This window comes from Neovison vison, chromosome 5 (assembly GCF_020171115.1).
Source record: "Neovison vison isolate M4711 chromosome 5, ASM_NN_V1, whole genome shotgun sequence".
Taxonomy (NCBI): Eukaryota; Metazoa; Chordata; class Mammalia; order Carnivora; family Mustelidae; genus Neogale; species Neogale vison.
This window is the reverse complement of record NC_058095.1, coordinates 6,554,346-6,569,863: the sequence shown is the minus strand read 5'-3', so window position 1 is coordinate 6,569,863 and position 15,518 is coordinate 6,554,346. Positions and strand designations below refer to the sequence as shown.

Here is a 15,518-nt window from a genome sequence, read left to right as displayed (position 1 = left end):
GGCCTGAGCTTTCCTCTGCAGAGATTGATCCAGAGCTGGGAGTGGGGGCCGTGTCCTCAGGCAGGGCTGATGTCTGGAGTGAGGACCATGAAACAGAACCCCCACATTAGGGTCTGGGGCTCCTTCTTGGGCCCCTGTCGAGACTGCTGCAGACCCCCAGGATCACAGCTGTGAGGCTGGTGCTCAGGAGCCATCCAAGACACAGTGATGTCCTATTAGAGCCCCGGGGTCCTGGGCAGCCAGTAAGGGAAAGGAGCCAAAGCCCTAGGGTCCCGTTCCCCATTGGGAGGACAGAGAGACGTCCAAAAAGAGGCTCAGGACACTTTCAGCATGGACAGGACCCTTGTCAGGACAGGAAGGCAGACAGCTGTCCCCAGACTCAGGGCCATTCCCACTGCCCACCCTGGGAGAGCTTTAAGCATGAGAGTGTGACAGGGAGGGGCACACTGAGACGCTTAGGTCAGCTAGAGGTGTGCATGTGCTTGTGTGAGTGTGCAGACAACACAATACCTGCACACACACTTACACATGCCGACATATACACAGACAGAATGCACAACATACACACACACACACACACACACACAGGCACACCCCCAGTGTCCTGCGTCACCCAGCCCATCCTCACCCCGCTCTTCTATCCCAAGTCCCACCACTTTCCTGACAGGGTCGGGGTGATCAGCCCCAGTCTCAGGCAGCCCTAGGGCTGGTGTCGGGGGAGGGGTGTGCACAGCTCACCTGGGGTCACAGACAACACAACTCGGAAGTTGAGGTCGAGCAAATATTCTGGGAGCAATGATGTATCGATCCCACACCGGTATGTTCCTGTATCACTTTCCGTGAGGTTCTCCAAGGTCACTGTGAAGGTGAGGTTTGCGGGACGGTCCCTGATGGACACACGGCCACTTCTCACTTCTATGTCTGCTTCTTTGGTCACCACAATATCCCCCAAACATGGGCTTTTGCACCAGTACTTGGCATTCTCTCTGAATTCCTCTTCGTACTGACACTGCACACTCAGGGATCCCCCCACGGGGCCCGTCACAGAGGTGGGGCCACTCAAACACGAACAGCCTGGAAAACACAGCCATGTGTGACCCCTCACCAGATGGGCCTGGGTCAAGGGGATCTGCGGTCAAGGTGACCATTGAATCCCTGAAGGGACCTAGGGGTCTGGAGGAGGCCTTGGCAGGAGACAGGCCTTCCTGAGATTAGAAAGCAGATGTACCTTCCTCCTCAGAGTGGATCAAGGTTTCCTTGGTGTGTCTTGGTATGTGTGTGTGTGTGTGTGTGTGTGTGTGTGTGTGTGTATGTGATGCACTTAGACCTTGTTTCTGACTATGACACTACAGTGGTCACAGGAGCCCCTCCACTCAGGGCTGTTCTGTCCACTATATTGGACATGACTCACCTGCTTTATGCACTGAATCCTCCTGGTAGTTGCTAAGGCACTGCTGGCTGATCTGAGAACCTTCTCTGCTCTCCCTCCTCCCTCCCATGTCCTCCTCCCCTCCCCTGCCCCCCACCCCCATGACCCTGTCTCCCTCCCTCCCACCCAGGGCAGACTTTCCTGCCCAGTTCAGCCCTGCTCACCTGGGACCTGCAGAAGGAGCAGCGCTGCTGGTAGCCACAGCCTCCCGTCCCCTGGGGTCATGTCTGCAGCACAGACGTCACTCACAGAAATGCCAGGCTCGTGATGGGGGACAATTTCAAGTCTCTCACAGAGGGTCCTCTCTGCAGGGCCCACTTCTGTTTTCTGGGGTCTCTTTGCTTCCCCGTCCTGCCTGTGTTTGGTCTCACAATCTTCTTCCACGCTGACAAAGCTGGTTGGGGTGCAGGAAGTTGTGGGACAGAAGCAGCACGAGCTAAGGCAGAGTCCTGGACCTGGTGCACAGGATCTGCTCAATCCCAATGACAACACAGCTCCTAGTCCTGGACTGGACTGGGATTGCCGTCCCCTTCCACAGCCAACATCTGCTCCTTTCACTGTCCACACTCGCCCAGAAATGGAGCAACAGGGGAGCATTTCCTGCTCAGTGGAATGTCCGCCACCCTGTGACGTATCACTTCCTTCTGGTCAGGATGGACCATGTCCGGGGTGGAACCCCCAGCAGCCCATCTTCTCAGGCATCAGTGGTGATCACAGTGGTATTAGGACCCCCCAGCCTGCAGCTCCAAGTACCCACAGTCCCCGTGAGACCCTTGCTCTTCTCTGGCCACACAAGTTGACACTGTGAACTCTGATGCTTTCAAAGGTTCCATTTGGGTTCTGGGTTCCGAACCAGGGTACTAATTCCCCAGGTGTGCTTCCCTCCTGTGTGTTTCCCTGTTCTCAAGACACAGACATGGAACAGCCATCACCAGTCCCATGTGCCCCTCATTTTTGAATCCTTCTTGTTTGGAATGTCCACCCTACTGTGACTCTCAGGGCAGAAGACTGCCAATGGACAAGAGGGTCCAGAAACTGAAGGAGCTGATGGGACGTTGGGGACATGTGAAGCTGAGACTGGGCTTCTTCTCTCCATCCAGTGGCAAGAGGAACTATTGTGTAAGAAGAGGATGGTCTGACAAAGCACTGGCTGCCGGTGTCCATTTTGGGTTCACATGGTGACCGGGGGCTTCTTCCAAGAGCAGAATTGGGGGATGGTCCGTGCCAGGAGGTGGGGAGGTGTGTCTGTCCTAACTCAGAGTGGCTTGTTCTCATGACATGATGGGTTTGGGGTGGGTTTACTCTGGAAATGGTAAGGAGGTGAGTCACAGTGCAGAGTCTTGCCTGGGTTATGCCAACTCAAACTTATCAGAACAACCAGGTCAATCAATTTCCCCCTAAACCCTCTCTGCCCAGATCTGCTCCTCCTCCACACTATCTTATCCCGATCTAAGGCCACAGTATTCCCAGAGTTATTGCAACCAGACCCTGTCATTTGGGATTCCTCTCTATGCCCCTCCCCATATTATTTCTTCTAGCATCTCCATCTGCCCATATCCTCTCTTCCTCCTGACATAGCAATCCTCTCTTCTCTCAGTGTAGTAGTGCCATCCCTGTTCCTCCCAGTCCCCCTGTGCTTTGTCCTCCCTCTGTTCCACTCATCAGCAAGAGAGCTTTTCAACAAAACTCAGAAGTAGCCAGTACACCCTTGGTCCCATGCCCTTCAGACAAAACCCCTTCTCCATGCTTGGCTTACATGGTCTGAGTGGCCCAGCCACTGCTGGGTTCTGCATTTCTATCTTGCTCCCTCACCACAATGTGCACCATTTTCTATCCACTGTGCCCACCCTTCCCCAGGGCCTTAGCACCTGCTTGTCCCACTCCTTGGATCCTCTGCCCACCTCTTCACAGTGCTTCTTCCTTCTTACTCTTTAGATTGCACCTTGGATGTACTCCCTTAGAAAGGTCCCCCCAATCACTCTTCCCGATCATCCTGTTGTCTCAATCACCAACCCTTGTTTGTTTCCTGCATAGTTCACCGAATCTTGTCATATGTTGACTTTTGGTGGTCTCTGTGCATCTCCACCACTGGGATAGAGCTTATATCATAGCAGCATTCTGGGTCTGCTTCATTCTTCACACAATGACTCAGTGGCCAACTGCACTTTGTGACCAATGGTTGACTTCTGATAACTGTTCATAGAATGAATGAATGAGTGATTGAGACAATGAATAAACACTGCATTGGCTGCAGACATGGCCCTAGACAACTGTGGTCCAACGAGATGCAATATCTATGGTGGTATAATGAATTCCCCCAGAACTTGGTGGCTGAAAACGTATTTATTATCTCACACTTGCTGAGAGTCACAAATCTGAGAGTGGCTTATCTGGGTGGTTGTGGCTCAGTGTATCTCTTTCACAGCACTGTGGTCAAGATGTTGACCAGGCTATACTCACTGGAAGGCTGCACTGGCCTGAAGGATCTGCTTCAGGGATGACAGTCCACTTGGGGGTTAGCAGGAGTCCTTAGCTCCTCGCCCAATACAACTGCTCAAGTGTCTTCATGAGGTGACATCCAGCTTCTCCCATGGAGAGAGATCCAAGACACAACATATTTATGATTTATCCTTGAAAATCGTGTACCATTGTTTCTGCCATATCTGGGGACTACACACCCACCCTGACACAATATAGAGGGCCCCTGCCAGGGGATGTGGAGATCTGATCTGAGTGGAAGCTATGAAAGGATATGATTCCTAAAATATCAGATATCTTTGTATTTATATTTGTGCAATTTCCTGTTCCCCTGTGACACTCCAATAAAAGATTTTAAAAACTAAACATCAAAACACAAAAGTAAAGCTCTGAAACTTTGCTTGATTTGGGTGGGGGGGAGTGTAGATGTTCATTGGTTTTCTGTCACATAGCAAAGAGCTTCCGTAATCTTCCCCACTACTAGTCACCCTGCCTAAAGCTCAGACATCAATAATCTAACCAGAAGCGTATTTTGAGTGATGATATCAGGATGGAATGCAGATTCCTCTGGTTTGACTGCTCAAGTGCCTTTCCCTCAGACCATGATGCTGGCAGGCAGAGAGTGGCCAGCAACCAGCAAGAGGGAGAAGCACCATCTTCAGACCCAGGAGAGGGTCTTCAGAATGAGAGGGTTTGTCGGGCAGCTGGTGGCCATTGTAACACATACTGGGAAACTTGACAAGGACTCAGGGTTTCTTCAGTCTTCTCAGCCCACCGCCTTCTCTTCCTTCTCTCCTTCATTTCCCGGTGCATCTTCCTTTGCTACAAACTTGAGTTTCTGCAGCTCCTAGCTGAGCTGAGAAGTTGGAAGACCCACCAGGTGCACAGAGCAATTACAACAGAAATTTGACTTCAGGTTTGAGTCCGAGGTGTGATGGTTCACGGTACGGGTTAACTGTCCACGGGCGGCTCAGATGGAAGATGATCTTGGGTGTGTCTAGAAGCATGTTTCTGGAGGAGATGAGCCTTTGAATCCGTGGACTCAGTGAGGTGGGTGCCCTCTCAGCAGACTTTTGCTTTGTGAAGCCCTCAGCGTCTGAAGAAAAGAAGGATGTCAAAGTAGGGATACAAACATTCTGGGCTATCTGAGAGTGGGAAGAGGAAAGTGCTTGGCTTGGGTCCCAATGTTAGCCAGGAGGATGAAGAGCTCCCCGGCCAGCCTGCACATGGAGCCTCAGTGTCCCCAGTCTCTGACAGTGTCCCCATGGACACCAGCTTATGTCTAGGTCACCGGGAGAGGTGCCTGCGCTGTGTGCCCACGGCCTTTGGGTGTGCTCATGAATCAACTTTTGGACATGCAAGTGGTCATAGGGCATAATTGATTGGTCTAGAAAAATGATTCCTGAATCACAAAGTTAGTTCACTTGTGGTTGGTTGGAATAAGACACATGAAGAAATAGCAGGATGAACGTCTAAGTCAGTGCAACCCTGTGATTGTATTGATAATTCAATTTAGACATAATGTTAAAGATGACTTTTGAAGCTGTTAATGGGAGGCCAGGCCAGAGCCAAAGGGCAGACTTCTCTCGCTGCACTGCAAGGTAGAACCTCCCACCCCAACTTCCTGCCCATTTCTGCCCACCTTCTTGGTCCTGGCACCTCTGTGTCCTTGTTTCCCATTCCCTCAGCCACCTTTTCTTAGACCTTGTTGGCACGGAACCCAGGGAGTCCTTGAAAGAGCTGCTTCCCTCACTCCCGGGCAATAAGAGGAAGCATCGCCAGATGTCACCATACCAAGTTTTATGTCAGCTGACCATGATCAGGAGGGGGCACTGGGTCTGTCAACCTCTTTCAGGGAGTACGAATTCCAGAAGAGCCATGGGGCACTGCTTCTCAATAAAGCTGAAGCACTGGGCTAGAGTCCGAGGTGTCCTGTCTCTCTGCCTGGTTGTGTACCCTCCCCTGGACACAGGTGGTGAGGGTCCTGACTTATTCTCGTCTGAACTACCCTTTGCGCTCCGGACCCCTGCTTGCATCTTGAGCTCTGGACTGTGAATGTCTCAGCCCACCTCTAGTTGAGCCCAAGCAGACACAGTGATTCGAAAGCCAACAGCTCAGGCTGATGCGCAGGATGGGGCTTGGAAAGGGAAGCAAGCTATAGGACTGAGCCAGAGGAGGAAAGGTCATCAGGATACAGTGGGTTTAGTTCTAACCCCTGGGGTGGCCAGGACCAGAGTATTTGAATCATCCAGGGGGACTCAGTAGCTAAGAAGCAATCCTGTTAGAGGAGAATTATTTTTAAGTTCTTGAAGGGGCTGCCCAGAAGTTCTGCAAATGGTCACTATCGTCATCTTTTGGTGACTTGAAGAACTGCCCCAAGTGTGCTCTGGGTGTTCCCTTCATCCTCATCCTGGAGGTTGGGAACTAGAAATGCCTTTTGTGCAAAACATAAGAGATTCTTGAGCATAGGAAACAAACAGGTTTGCTGGAGGGGGTGGGTTGGGGGGATGGGGTAACTGAGTGATGGACATTAAGGAGGGCACGTGATGTAATGAGCCCCGGGTGTGATGGAGGACTAACGCCTACTAACTCTTACCTCTGAAACTAGGAATACAATATATGTTAATTAACTGAATTTAAGTTAAAAAGCTAAAATTAAGAAATGTCTTTTGGGGGAGCCTGGGTGGCTCAGTGGATTAAAGCCTCTGCTTTCGGCTCAGGTCATGATCTCAGGGTCCTGGGATGGAGCCCAGCATCCAGCTCTCTGCTCAGTAGGGAACCTGTTTCCTCCTCACTCTCTCTGCCTGCCTCTCTGCCTGTTTGTGATCTCTATCAAATAAATAAATAAAATCTTTTTAAAAAATAAAAAAAAGTGTTTTTAAAAAGAAATGTCTTTTGTAGTCGAATATCAAGGCCTGTCATGATCCCTCCAGATCCCTCCAGACAGAGGACCAGAGCTCGCGGAAATTCTGGAGCCCCATGGAAGAAGGATATTTGGTTTTCAGTCCAAAGGATGAGAACTCGGGTTTAGGGAGAATGGCCTTCTATTTATATACATTTTCTTTGATTTCAGACAACAGCATTTTGTCATTTTGGGCATCCATACCCAGGACATATTTGGTTCTGCTTATACCTAAGGATTTAATTTTCTTTGGAGTAAGTGCACATGGAATGCATTTTCCATATGTTCACTTGTTTCCATATGTTTCCATATGTTCACATGTTAGGATATGGACATGTGATTGCTGTGTGTTCATCTTGAATCCCATGACCTGCTGAACCCACCTCTTAGTTCTATGAGGTTTTGTAGATTGCTTGAGATTTTCTTTTTTTCTTTAAGACTTTATTTATTTATTTGACACTAAGACAGCCCAAGTAGACGGAGAGGCAGGCAGAGTGAGTGGGGAAGCAGACTCCCTGCTGAGCAGAGAGCCCGATGTAGGGCTCGATCCTAGAACCCCCAGATCATGACCTGAGGTGAACGCAGAGGCTTAACCCACTGAGCCACCCAGGCACCCCTGCTTGAGATTTTCTACATAGACATTTATGTCATCTGAACCCAGGGACAGCTTTATTCTTTTTTTTTTTTTTCTAGCATAACAGTATCATTATTTTTTCACCACACCCAGTGCTCCATGCAATCCGTGCCCTGGTACCCCGACCTCCCACACCCCCGCCACTTCAAACCCCTCAGATTGTTTTTCAGCTTTATTCTTCTTTTCCATCTTCTATCTCCTCATTTCTTTATCTGACCTACTGCAATGGCCAGAATTTCCATGGCTGAGATGACTACATGGCAAGAGGGGGCATCTCTGCTTGCTCAGGGCCGTACAGGGAAAACACAGTTTTTGATAACTAACTCTAATGTTAGCCGTATTTTTCTTTTAGGTGATCTTCATCACGTCGAGGAAATTCCTTCTTTTCCCTTCTTAAAACTAAGAAATTCCTTCTTAAAAATACTCTTATTTTTATGAGTTTCTTTTTGATCATGAGTGGGTATTGAAGGTTGTCATATGCTTTTCCAGGGTCATTTGATATGATTCTATGATTTTTCCCTCCTTACTTTGGTATGGTGGAATACAGTGATTCACTTTTCAATGTTGAACCAGCCATCTCTACCTGGAACAAGCCTCACTCCCTCACGGTGCATAATTCTTTGCTGGATTCCATCTGCTTGCCTTGCCTATCCATCTACCTGACCCCCAGATTCCTGCCCACTGGCCTCTCAGGACCCTCCCTTGCCCTGAGCTTTGCCTTTATTCAGACCTTCTACCTTCCTTCCCTCAACAGCCTGAGGCTCTCACCCAACAGGAGACAAATCCTGAGAGAATAGGGACTCTGGGAAACAAAGGGAGGGTTTCAGAGGGGATGTGGGTGGGGGAATGCAGTAGCCCGGTGATGGGAATTAACGAGGACACGTGTTGTGATGAGCACTGGGTGCTCCATGCAGCTAATGAATCACTGAGCACTACATCGAGAACTAGTGATGTGCTCTACAGTGGTTAAGTGAACATCATCATCGTAATAATAATAATGAAGAGTCTACTCCTGTCTTCTGTCACCCCATTCATTGAACTCTCATCCATTCCTCTTCATGACACTTCTTATAAACCAATATTCTTTATTTAGTTTTCAAAAACATCCATTAGAATAGAAAAGCCTTGCTTTGGTTGACTGCTTTCTTCCCAGCACCTAGAAACAAGCCTGGTGCTACATAGGCTTTTGGTGAATATTTGGTGAGTGATTGTAGGAAGGAAGGAATGTTGAGTTTAGAGCCTGCACTGGGGGTTCTCAGGAGGACAAGGTCATGGCAAAGCAGGCCTTCCCTCACCTCAGGCTCTCTGGTCACCTGGGCTGTGCGTGGTGCTCTCTGCTAGCAAGCTAGGAGTCCTAGGGCGTCCCTCCCCCATTCTCCCCAGCAAAACACCACACACATCGGCTTGTGTGTGTGATGGATCTCATTGCTTCACTCAAGTATTGAATGATTTGTTTGTTACCAGTTTTTGGCAACAAGGGGAGAGGAGACAGGTCTGGGGCCAGAAGTTCTTCCTCTTCAAGTCTGCATGGTGTTGTCTCTGGACAGGATATGGATGGGCAAGGAGGGCTGAAGGTTGTCTTCATCAGGCTGACTCTGGTGCCCACAAATTGCCCACTGAGGCCGGTTGACCCAGAACACGGCACTGAGCATCATCAGAAACAGGGGCACCTTCAGCAGAATGAGGAGCAGGAAGTGGACGCTGCCGAGCAGGGACCTGTGGGGAACACGGTGACAGGCAGTGAGCCCCATCATCAGGGAAATGCCCTGGTGCCCTGGTCTCAGGTGCCCTGGTGCACAGGTCTCCTCTGTTCCTGTGTCCATGTCCTGAGGCCACAGCAGTCCACAAGGAAATCAGGCCCAGGTGGGTCCATGACTGGGACAGCCCCATCATCAGACCAGTTCTGTGACCCTCAGGCTTACAATTGCCCTCGAGACAGGATGTGGACATGGAGAGAGCCTGGCTATTGGAGTGACATGAGGAGACCCAACGAAGCAGGCAGGACCTGGCCCGGGAAAAGTGTTCTATCTAATCCCTCCCCATGGGCAGTGACCCTGTGTATGGACTAGAAATCAGCACTAGGTTACTTGTCTAATATCTGCTCTCCCATCACCGGTACTTCCCACGAGGGAATGGAGTGTTTGCTTTAGTCCCAGGGTCCATCTGGCACCTGTGTGGTCCCTCCAAACCTTAGCCTTGAGATTCAGTGTTTAATGATGGAGGGAATGAATGACCCCACTCACCTCTTCTCTCCCTCTGTGGTCTGGTCTTCAATAGGATGACTCTCCAGTGAGGGCCTGGGAGGGAGCAGGAAAGAGAGCTCAGGGCCCCCAGAGCTCCTGGCTCCTGAAGGCCCCCTTTGCACAACACTGGCACTTGTCTTCCCTGTCCCCGGAGCTCGATTTCTGCAGATACCTGAGTGCCGGCTCCCCCATTCCTACAGGACTCCAGGGAAATGTCCTCTCACTGGCCAGGACTCCCTGATCATTGTGTATCGTGAGCAATCCCACCCCCATTGCTCCCCACACATGCTCTCTCTGACCCATCTGTTCTCAGGGTGAGTTGTCCACGGTGTGAATTTCCAACTTTTGTCAGAGCAGGACTATGTCTCGGTGGCCCCGGGGCTGTATCCCTAGAAGGGCGCCCGGCACATGTAGGACTTCCACCGTTAGGTGTGGAATTGGTAAGTAAGTGTGGGACCGAGGCCATGACAGTCTCATCCACACAGCTCTGTCCTCTGTGCTCCCCAGAAATCACCCAGCTGTCAAAGGTCTCCAGCTGCTAGCCCCTTACCCAGGGCCTTGGCTGGAGGTGGAGGACTCCTGCCGGGTCGCAGTGTCCCATGTGGGGGCTGGCAGTGTACTGTGAAGACGTAGAGTGCTGGGGGGCCTCACAGAGCTGGGGGTTGCAGTGCTGGCTGTGGGGGGAAGCACATGTCAGGCTGCTGTCCTCCCCCGGGCTCTCCCACTCTCTGGCAGCTGTGTGGCTCCGACTCACATAGTCCTGGTCACTCAGGCCGTCTGGACAGGTGTCCGGGCTCCACATCCGCCCACAGCCACACCCAGGCCTGCCTGGAACTCCAGCCTCCCCGGCCCCCTCTGCAGGTGCACCCTGGCCAGGTGGGTGATTTCAGAGGCAGAGCATCCTCCCAGCAGGGCATGGGACAGTGTGGAAGGAGCTCAGGGTTATGGGCTCAGCCACCCCGCCCCTGGTTTCTCCTGGCAGACGATGGGCTGAGCTTTCCTCTGCAGAGATTGATCCAGAGCTGGGGATGGGGGCCGGGTCTTCAGGCAGGGCTGATGTCTGCAGTGAGGACCATGAAACAGGGTGCTCAGCAGAGTCCACACTGAATGATGGGTCCTGCACTCAGTGCACTCAGCCCCCGAACTCTCAGCCAGAACTGTGAACCTGGGTGGCCACGGGACGGAAGGATAGGCAGAAAGAAAGATCTAGTGAGACAGACACACACCCAGGGCACCACACAGAAAGTTCCCTGTCCTGGAGCCAACTGGACAATGGTCTTTCTCTTCCAGGCAGTGGTGTCCGAGAACACTCAGTTCCTCACTGTTGAATAGGAGCCCACAAGGGGCCTGGTAAGCAATTCCCCCCGTGTGAGAGATCGACCTGCTGGAAGGACGTCGGAGGAGCCAAGGCCAACATCGGAGTAAGAACACAAGACAAAAACCTGAACACTTAGAAGGATGACCTCCATGTGGTTCTCAAGAAACAAAAACAGGTTTCTAGTAAAGAATTCTTTGCAGCACATGATAGTATATTTCGGGCCATAGTACCTGAGAACTCATTTTTTCGCATTTTTTTCCCCTCCTTTGTCTGAAGGGAGCTTTCATCTGTTTCTCTGTGTTCCCTCCTGTTGGGACAAGATGATGGAAGGAATGGGGAGGGTCAAGCTGGAGGGGCAGGGTGTTCCCCAAATGCTCACAGAAGCCCCCCATTAGGGTCTGGGGCTCCTTCTTGGGCCCCTGTCAAGGCTGGTGAAGACCCCCAGGATCACAGCTGTGAGGCTGGTGCTCAGGAACCATCCAGGACACAGTGATGTCCTGTTAGAGCCCCAGGGTCCTGGGCAGCCAGTAAGGGAGAGGAGTCCATGTCCTAAGGTCATTCCCCATTGGGAGGACAGAGACACATCCGGGAAGAGGCTCAGGACACTTTCAGCATGGTCAGGACCCTTGGCAGGACAGGAAGGCAGACCGTCGTCCCCAGACTAGGGCCATTCGCACTGCCCACCCTGGGAGAGCTTTAGGTGTGAGAGTGTGTCAGGGCAGGGCACACTGAGGTCAGCCAGAGTGTGCATGTGCTTGTGTGAGTGTACAGACAACACAACGCCTGCACACAGACCGAGACACACATGAATATATACACAGACACAACATGCATATGCACACACATGGACACACACAGGCACACCCCTTGTGTCCTGCTCACCCAGTGCATCCTCACCCCGCTCTTCAATCCCACGTCTCCCTGCTTTCCCGCTGGGGCCGGGGTAATCAGCCCATGCCTCAGGCAGCCCTGGTCCTGGTGTTGGAGGAGGGGTGTGCACAGCTCACCTGGGGTCACAGACAACACAACTCGGAAGGTGTGGTCAAGCAAATATCCTGGGAACCCTAATGAATCGATCCCGCACCGGTATGTCCCGGCATCATCCTCTGTGAGGTTCTCCATGGTCACTGTGAAGATGAGGTTTGCAGGATGGTCCCTGATGGACACATGGCCACTCCTCACTTCTCTGTCTGCCCCTTCGGTCTTTACCATATTCCACACACATGGGCGCTTGCACCAGTATTTGGGAGTCCCTCTGAATTTCTCCTCGTACTGACACTGCACGCTCACGGATCCCCCCACAGTGCCCGTCACGGAGGTGGGGCCACGCAGAGACCAACAACCTGGAAAACACAGCCGAGGGTGACCCTTCACCAAAGGGGCCTGGGACAACGGGATCTGAGGTCAAGTTGACTATTGAGTCCCTCAAGGGCCCTCGGCATCGGGAGAAGGCCTTGGCAGGAATGAGGTCTTTCCTTAGACCAGAGGGAACATCGGCAGCTCCCTCCTCACAGCGTGGCACAAGGAGAGTGTGTCCTTGATGTGTTTGTGTGTGTGTGTGTGTGTGTCTGTATGATGCACGAAGACATCATTTCTGACTGTGACACTACAGTAATGTTGGTCACTGGCCTCCCCTCTTGTCAGGGCCGCTCTTTCTGGCACAGTGGACATGACTCACCCGCTTATGCACTGAATCCTCCTGGTCACCGCTGAGGCAGTGCTGGTCGATTGGAGAATCTTCTCTGCTCTCCGTCCTCCCTCCCACATCCTCCTCCCCTCCCCATGGGCTGCCTCACACCCCTCTCACACTGTCTCCCTCCCTCCCACCCAGGGCAGACTTCCCTGCCCAGCTCAGCTCCGCTCACCTGGGACCTGCAGAAGGAGCAGTGCTGCAGGCAGCCACGGCCTCCCGTCCCCTGAGGTCATGTCTGCAGCACAGACGTCACCCACAGCAATGCCAGGCCTCTGAAGGGGGGAAATGTCAAGGCTCCTCACAGAGGGTCCTCTCTGCAGGGCCCACTTCTGCTTTCTGAGGCCTCCTTGCTTCCCCGTCCTGCCTGTGTTTGTTCCCACACTCTTCTTCCACGCTGACTCAGCTGGTTGGGGCGCAGGAAGCTGGGGGACAGAAGCAACGAGGATTGAGGCAGAGTCCTGGACCTGGTGTCCCAGATCCACTCAATCCTGATGCCAAGACAGCTCCTGGTTCAGGACTGGACTGGGATTGCCACCCCCTTCTGCAGCCAACATCTGTGCCTCTCACTGTCCACACTTGCCCCATACAATGGAGCAACACTATGAGCATTTCCTCAGGGGAATGTCCCCACCCCTCTGACATGTCACTTCCTTGTGGTCAGGAGAGATCATGTCCGGGGTGGAGACCCCAGCAGCCCATCCGCTCAGGCATCGGTGGTGACCACAGTGGTATTAGGATCCCCGGGTTTGCAGCTCCAAGCACCCACAGTCCCCATGGGACCCCTGCTCTCCTTGGCCACACAAGTTGGAACTGTGACCTCTGATGCCTTCAAAAGTTCCATGTGGGTGCTGGGTTTCTAACCGGGTACAAATCCCCAGACTTTCTTCCCTCCTGTGTGTTTCCCTGTTCTGAAAAATAGACCTGGAACCGCCATCACCAACCCCGTGTGCACCTCACTTTGACTTTCTTCTTTGCAAAGTCCACTCTACTGTGACTCTCAGGGTAGAGGACTGCCAATGGAAAAGGGGGTCCAGTGATAGAAGAAGCTGATGGGACGTTGGGTCTATGTGAAGCTGAGCCTGGGCTTCTCCTCTCCATCCAGTGGCACAAAGGGCCATGGTATAACGAGAGGGTGGTCTGACAAAGCACTGGCTGCCAGTGTCCCTTTTGGGTTCACATGGTGACCAGGGGCCTCTACAAGGTGCAGAGTTGGGGCACAGTCCTTGCCAGGAGGTGGGGAGGTGGGTCTGTCCTAACTCAGGGTGGCTAATTCTCAGGACATGATGGGTCTTGGGGAATTTACGCTGGAAATGGTAGGGAGATGGGTCATGGTGCAGGACCCAACATCTTGCCTGGGTTATGAACTTGTCATGAACAAACTTGTCATGAACAACCAGGTCAATCAACTTTCCCCCTAAACATGCTCTGCAGAGATCTGCTCTTCCACTACAGTATCTTATCCCAATCTAAGACCACAATATTCCCAGAGCTATTGCACTCAGATCCTTTACCAAGGATTCGTCTCTATGCCCCTCCCCATTAATATTTCCTCTAGCATCTCCACCTGCCCATATCCTCTCTTCCTCCTGGCATTACAGCAATCCTCTCTTCTCTCAGGACAATGGTGACATACCTATTCCTCCCGGTCACCTGGTGCCTTGTCCTCCCTCTGTTCCACTCATCAGCAAGAGAACACTTCAAAAAAACTCAGAAGTAGCCAGTACACCCTTGGTCCCATCCCCTTCAGATGAAACCCCCTCTCCTTGTTTGGCTTACATGGCCTGAGTGGCCCAGCCACTGCTGGGTTCTGCATTTCTATCTTGCTCCCCTTCCCCAATGTGCCCAATGCTCTAGCCTCGGAGCCCATCCTTCCCCAGGGCCTGCCTTAGCATCTCTTTGTCCCTCTCCTTGGATCCTCTGCCCACCTTTTCTCACTGCATCTTCCATCTTTCTTTATATATTTCACCTTGGATGTACTCCCCTAGAAAGGCCTCCCCGATCACACTTCCTAAGATCACTCTTTAGTCTCAGTCACCATCCCCTGTTTGTTTCCTCCATAGTTCATCCAACCTTGTCCGTAAGTTTCCTTGGGTGTACTCTGTGCATCTCCCCCACTGGGATAGAGAACATATCATAGCAGCATTCTGGGTCTGTTTCATTCATCACACAACGAGCCAGTGGCCAACTGCACTTTGTGACCAATGGTCGGCTTCTGATAACTGTTCAAAGAATGAGTGAATGATTGAGTGAATGAATAAACACAAAATTGGTTACAGACATGGCCCTAGACAACTGTGCTCCAACAAGATGCAATATCTATGGTGGTACAACAAATTCCCCCAGAACTCAGTGGCTGAAACAATAAATATTCATTATCTCGCACTTCCTGAAAGTCACAAATCTAAGAGTGGCTTATCGGTGGTTGTGGTTCAGTGTGTCTCTTTCACAACATTGTGGTCAAGATACTGACCAGGCTATACTCATTGGAAGGCTGGACGGGCCTGAAGGATCTGCTTCAGAGATGACACGTCCACTTGGGGGTTAGCAGGAGTCCTTAGCTCCTCCCCCAATACAACTGCTCGAGTGTCTGCATGATCATCCAGCTTCTCCTGCAGAGAGTGATCCAAGAAAGAGCAAGGCAGAATATATTTAAGATTATATTTATGATTTATCCTTGGAGGTCATGTCCATTGTTTCTGCCATATCTGGGGACCACACACCCACACTGACACAATATAGAGGACCCCTGTCAAGGGATGTGGAGATCTCGTCTGAGTGGAGGCTGTGAAAGGATATGATTCCTAAAATATCAGATATCTGT

The 15,518-nt window shown here is 51.7% G+C and overlaps 2 protein-coding genes across 3 annotated transcripts in view; both read right to left on the bottom strand.

Annotated features, from left to right (window-relative positions):
* LOC122906017 (CMRF-35-like molecule 4) overlaps window positions 1-15,518 on the bottom strand; it is a 59,695-nt gene that overhangs the window by 2,417 nt on the left and 41,760 nt on the right. Inside the window, exons 1-2 of one of the 2 annotated variants that reach the window (XM_044247495.1) lie at window positions 1,594-1,990; window positions 739-1,074 (exon numbers count right to left, since the gene is read on the bottom strand). The exons of the other annotated variant lie outside the window; for it this stretch is intronic. Of the exons in view, the coding sequence (XP_044103430.1) occupies window positions 739-1,074; window positions 1,594-1,654 (397 nt within the window). The 5' untranslated portion in view covers window positions 1,655-1,990. Of the gene's footprint in view, window positions 1-738; window positions 1,075-1,593; window positions 1,991-15,518 lie in introns of those variants that run through there. 2 annotated transcript variants of the gene reach the window in all.
* LOC122906019 (protein CD300H-like) lies at window positions 8,588-13,067 on the bottom strand. The gene is made up of 5 exons (XM_044247498.1): window positions 12,870-13,067; window positions 12,012-12,347; window positions 10,237-10,360; window positions 9,687-9,740; window positions 8,588-9,159 (listed from the first exon to the last, which is right to left on the bottom strand). Exons 1-5 carry the CDS (start codon window positions 12,928-12,930, stop codon window positions 8,961-8,963), a joined length of 774 nt encoding a protein of 257 aa, XP_044103433.1. The 5' UTR covers window positions 12,931-13,067; the 3' UTR covers window positions 8,588-8,960.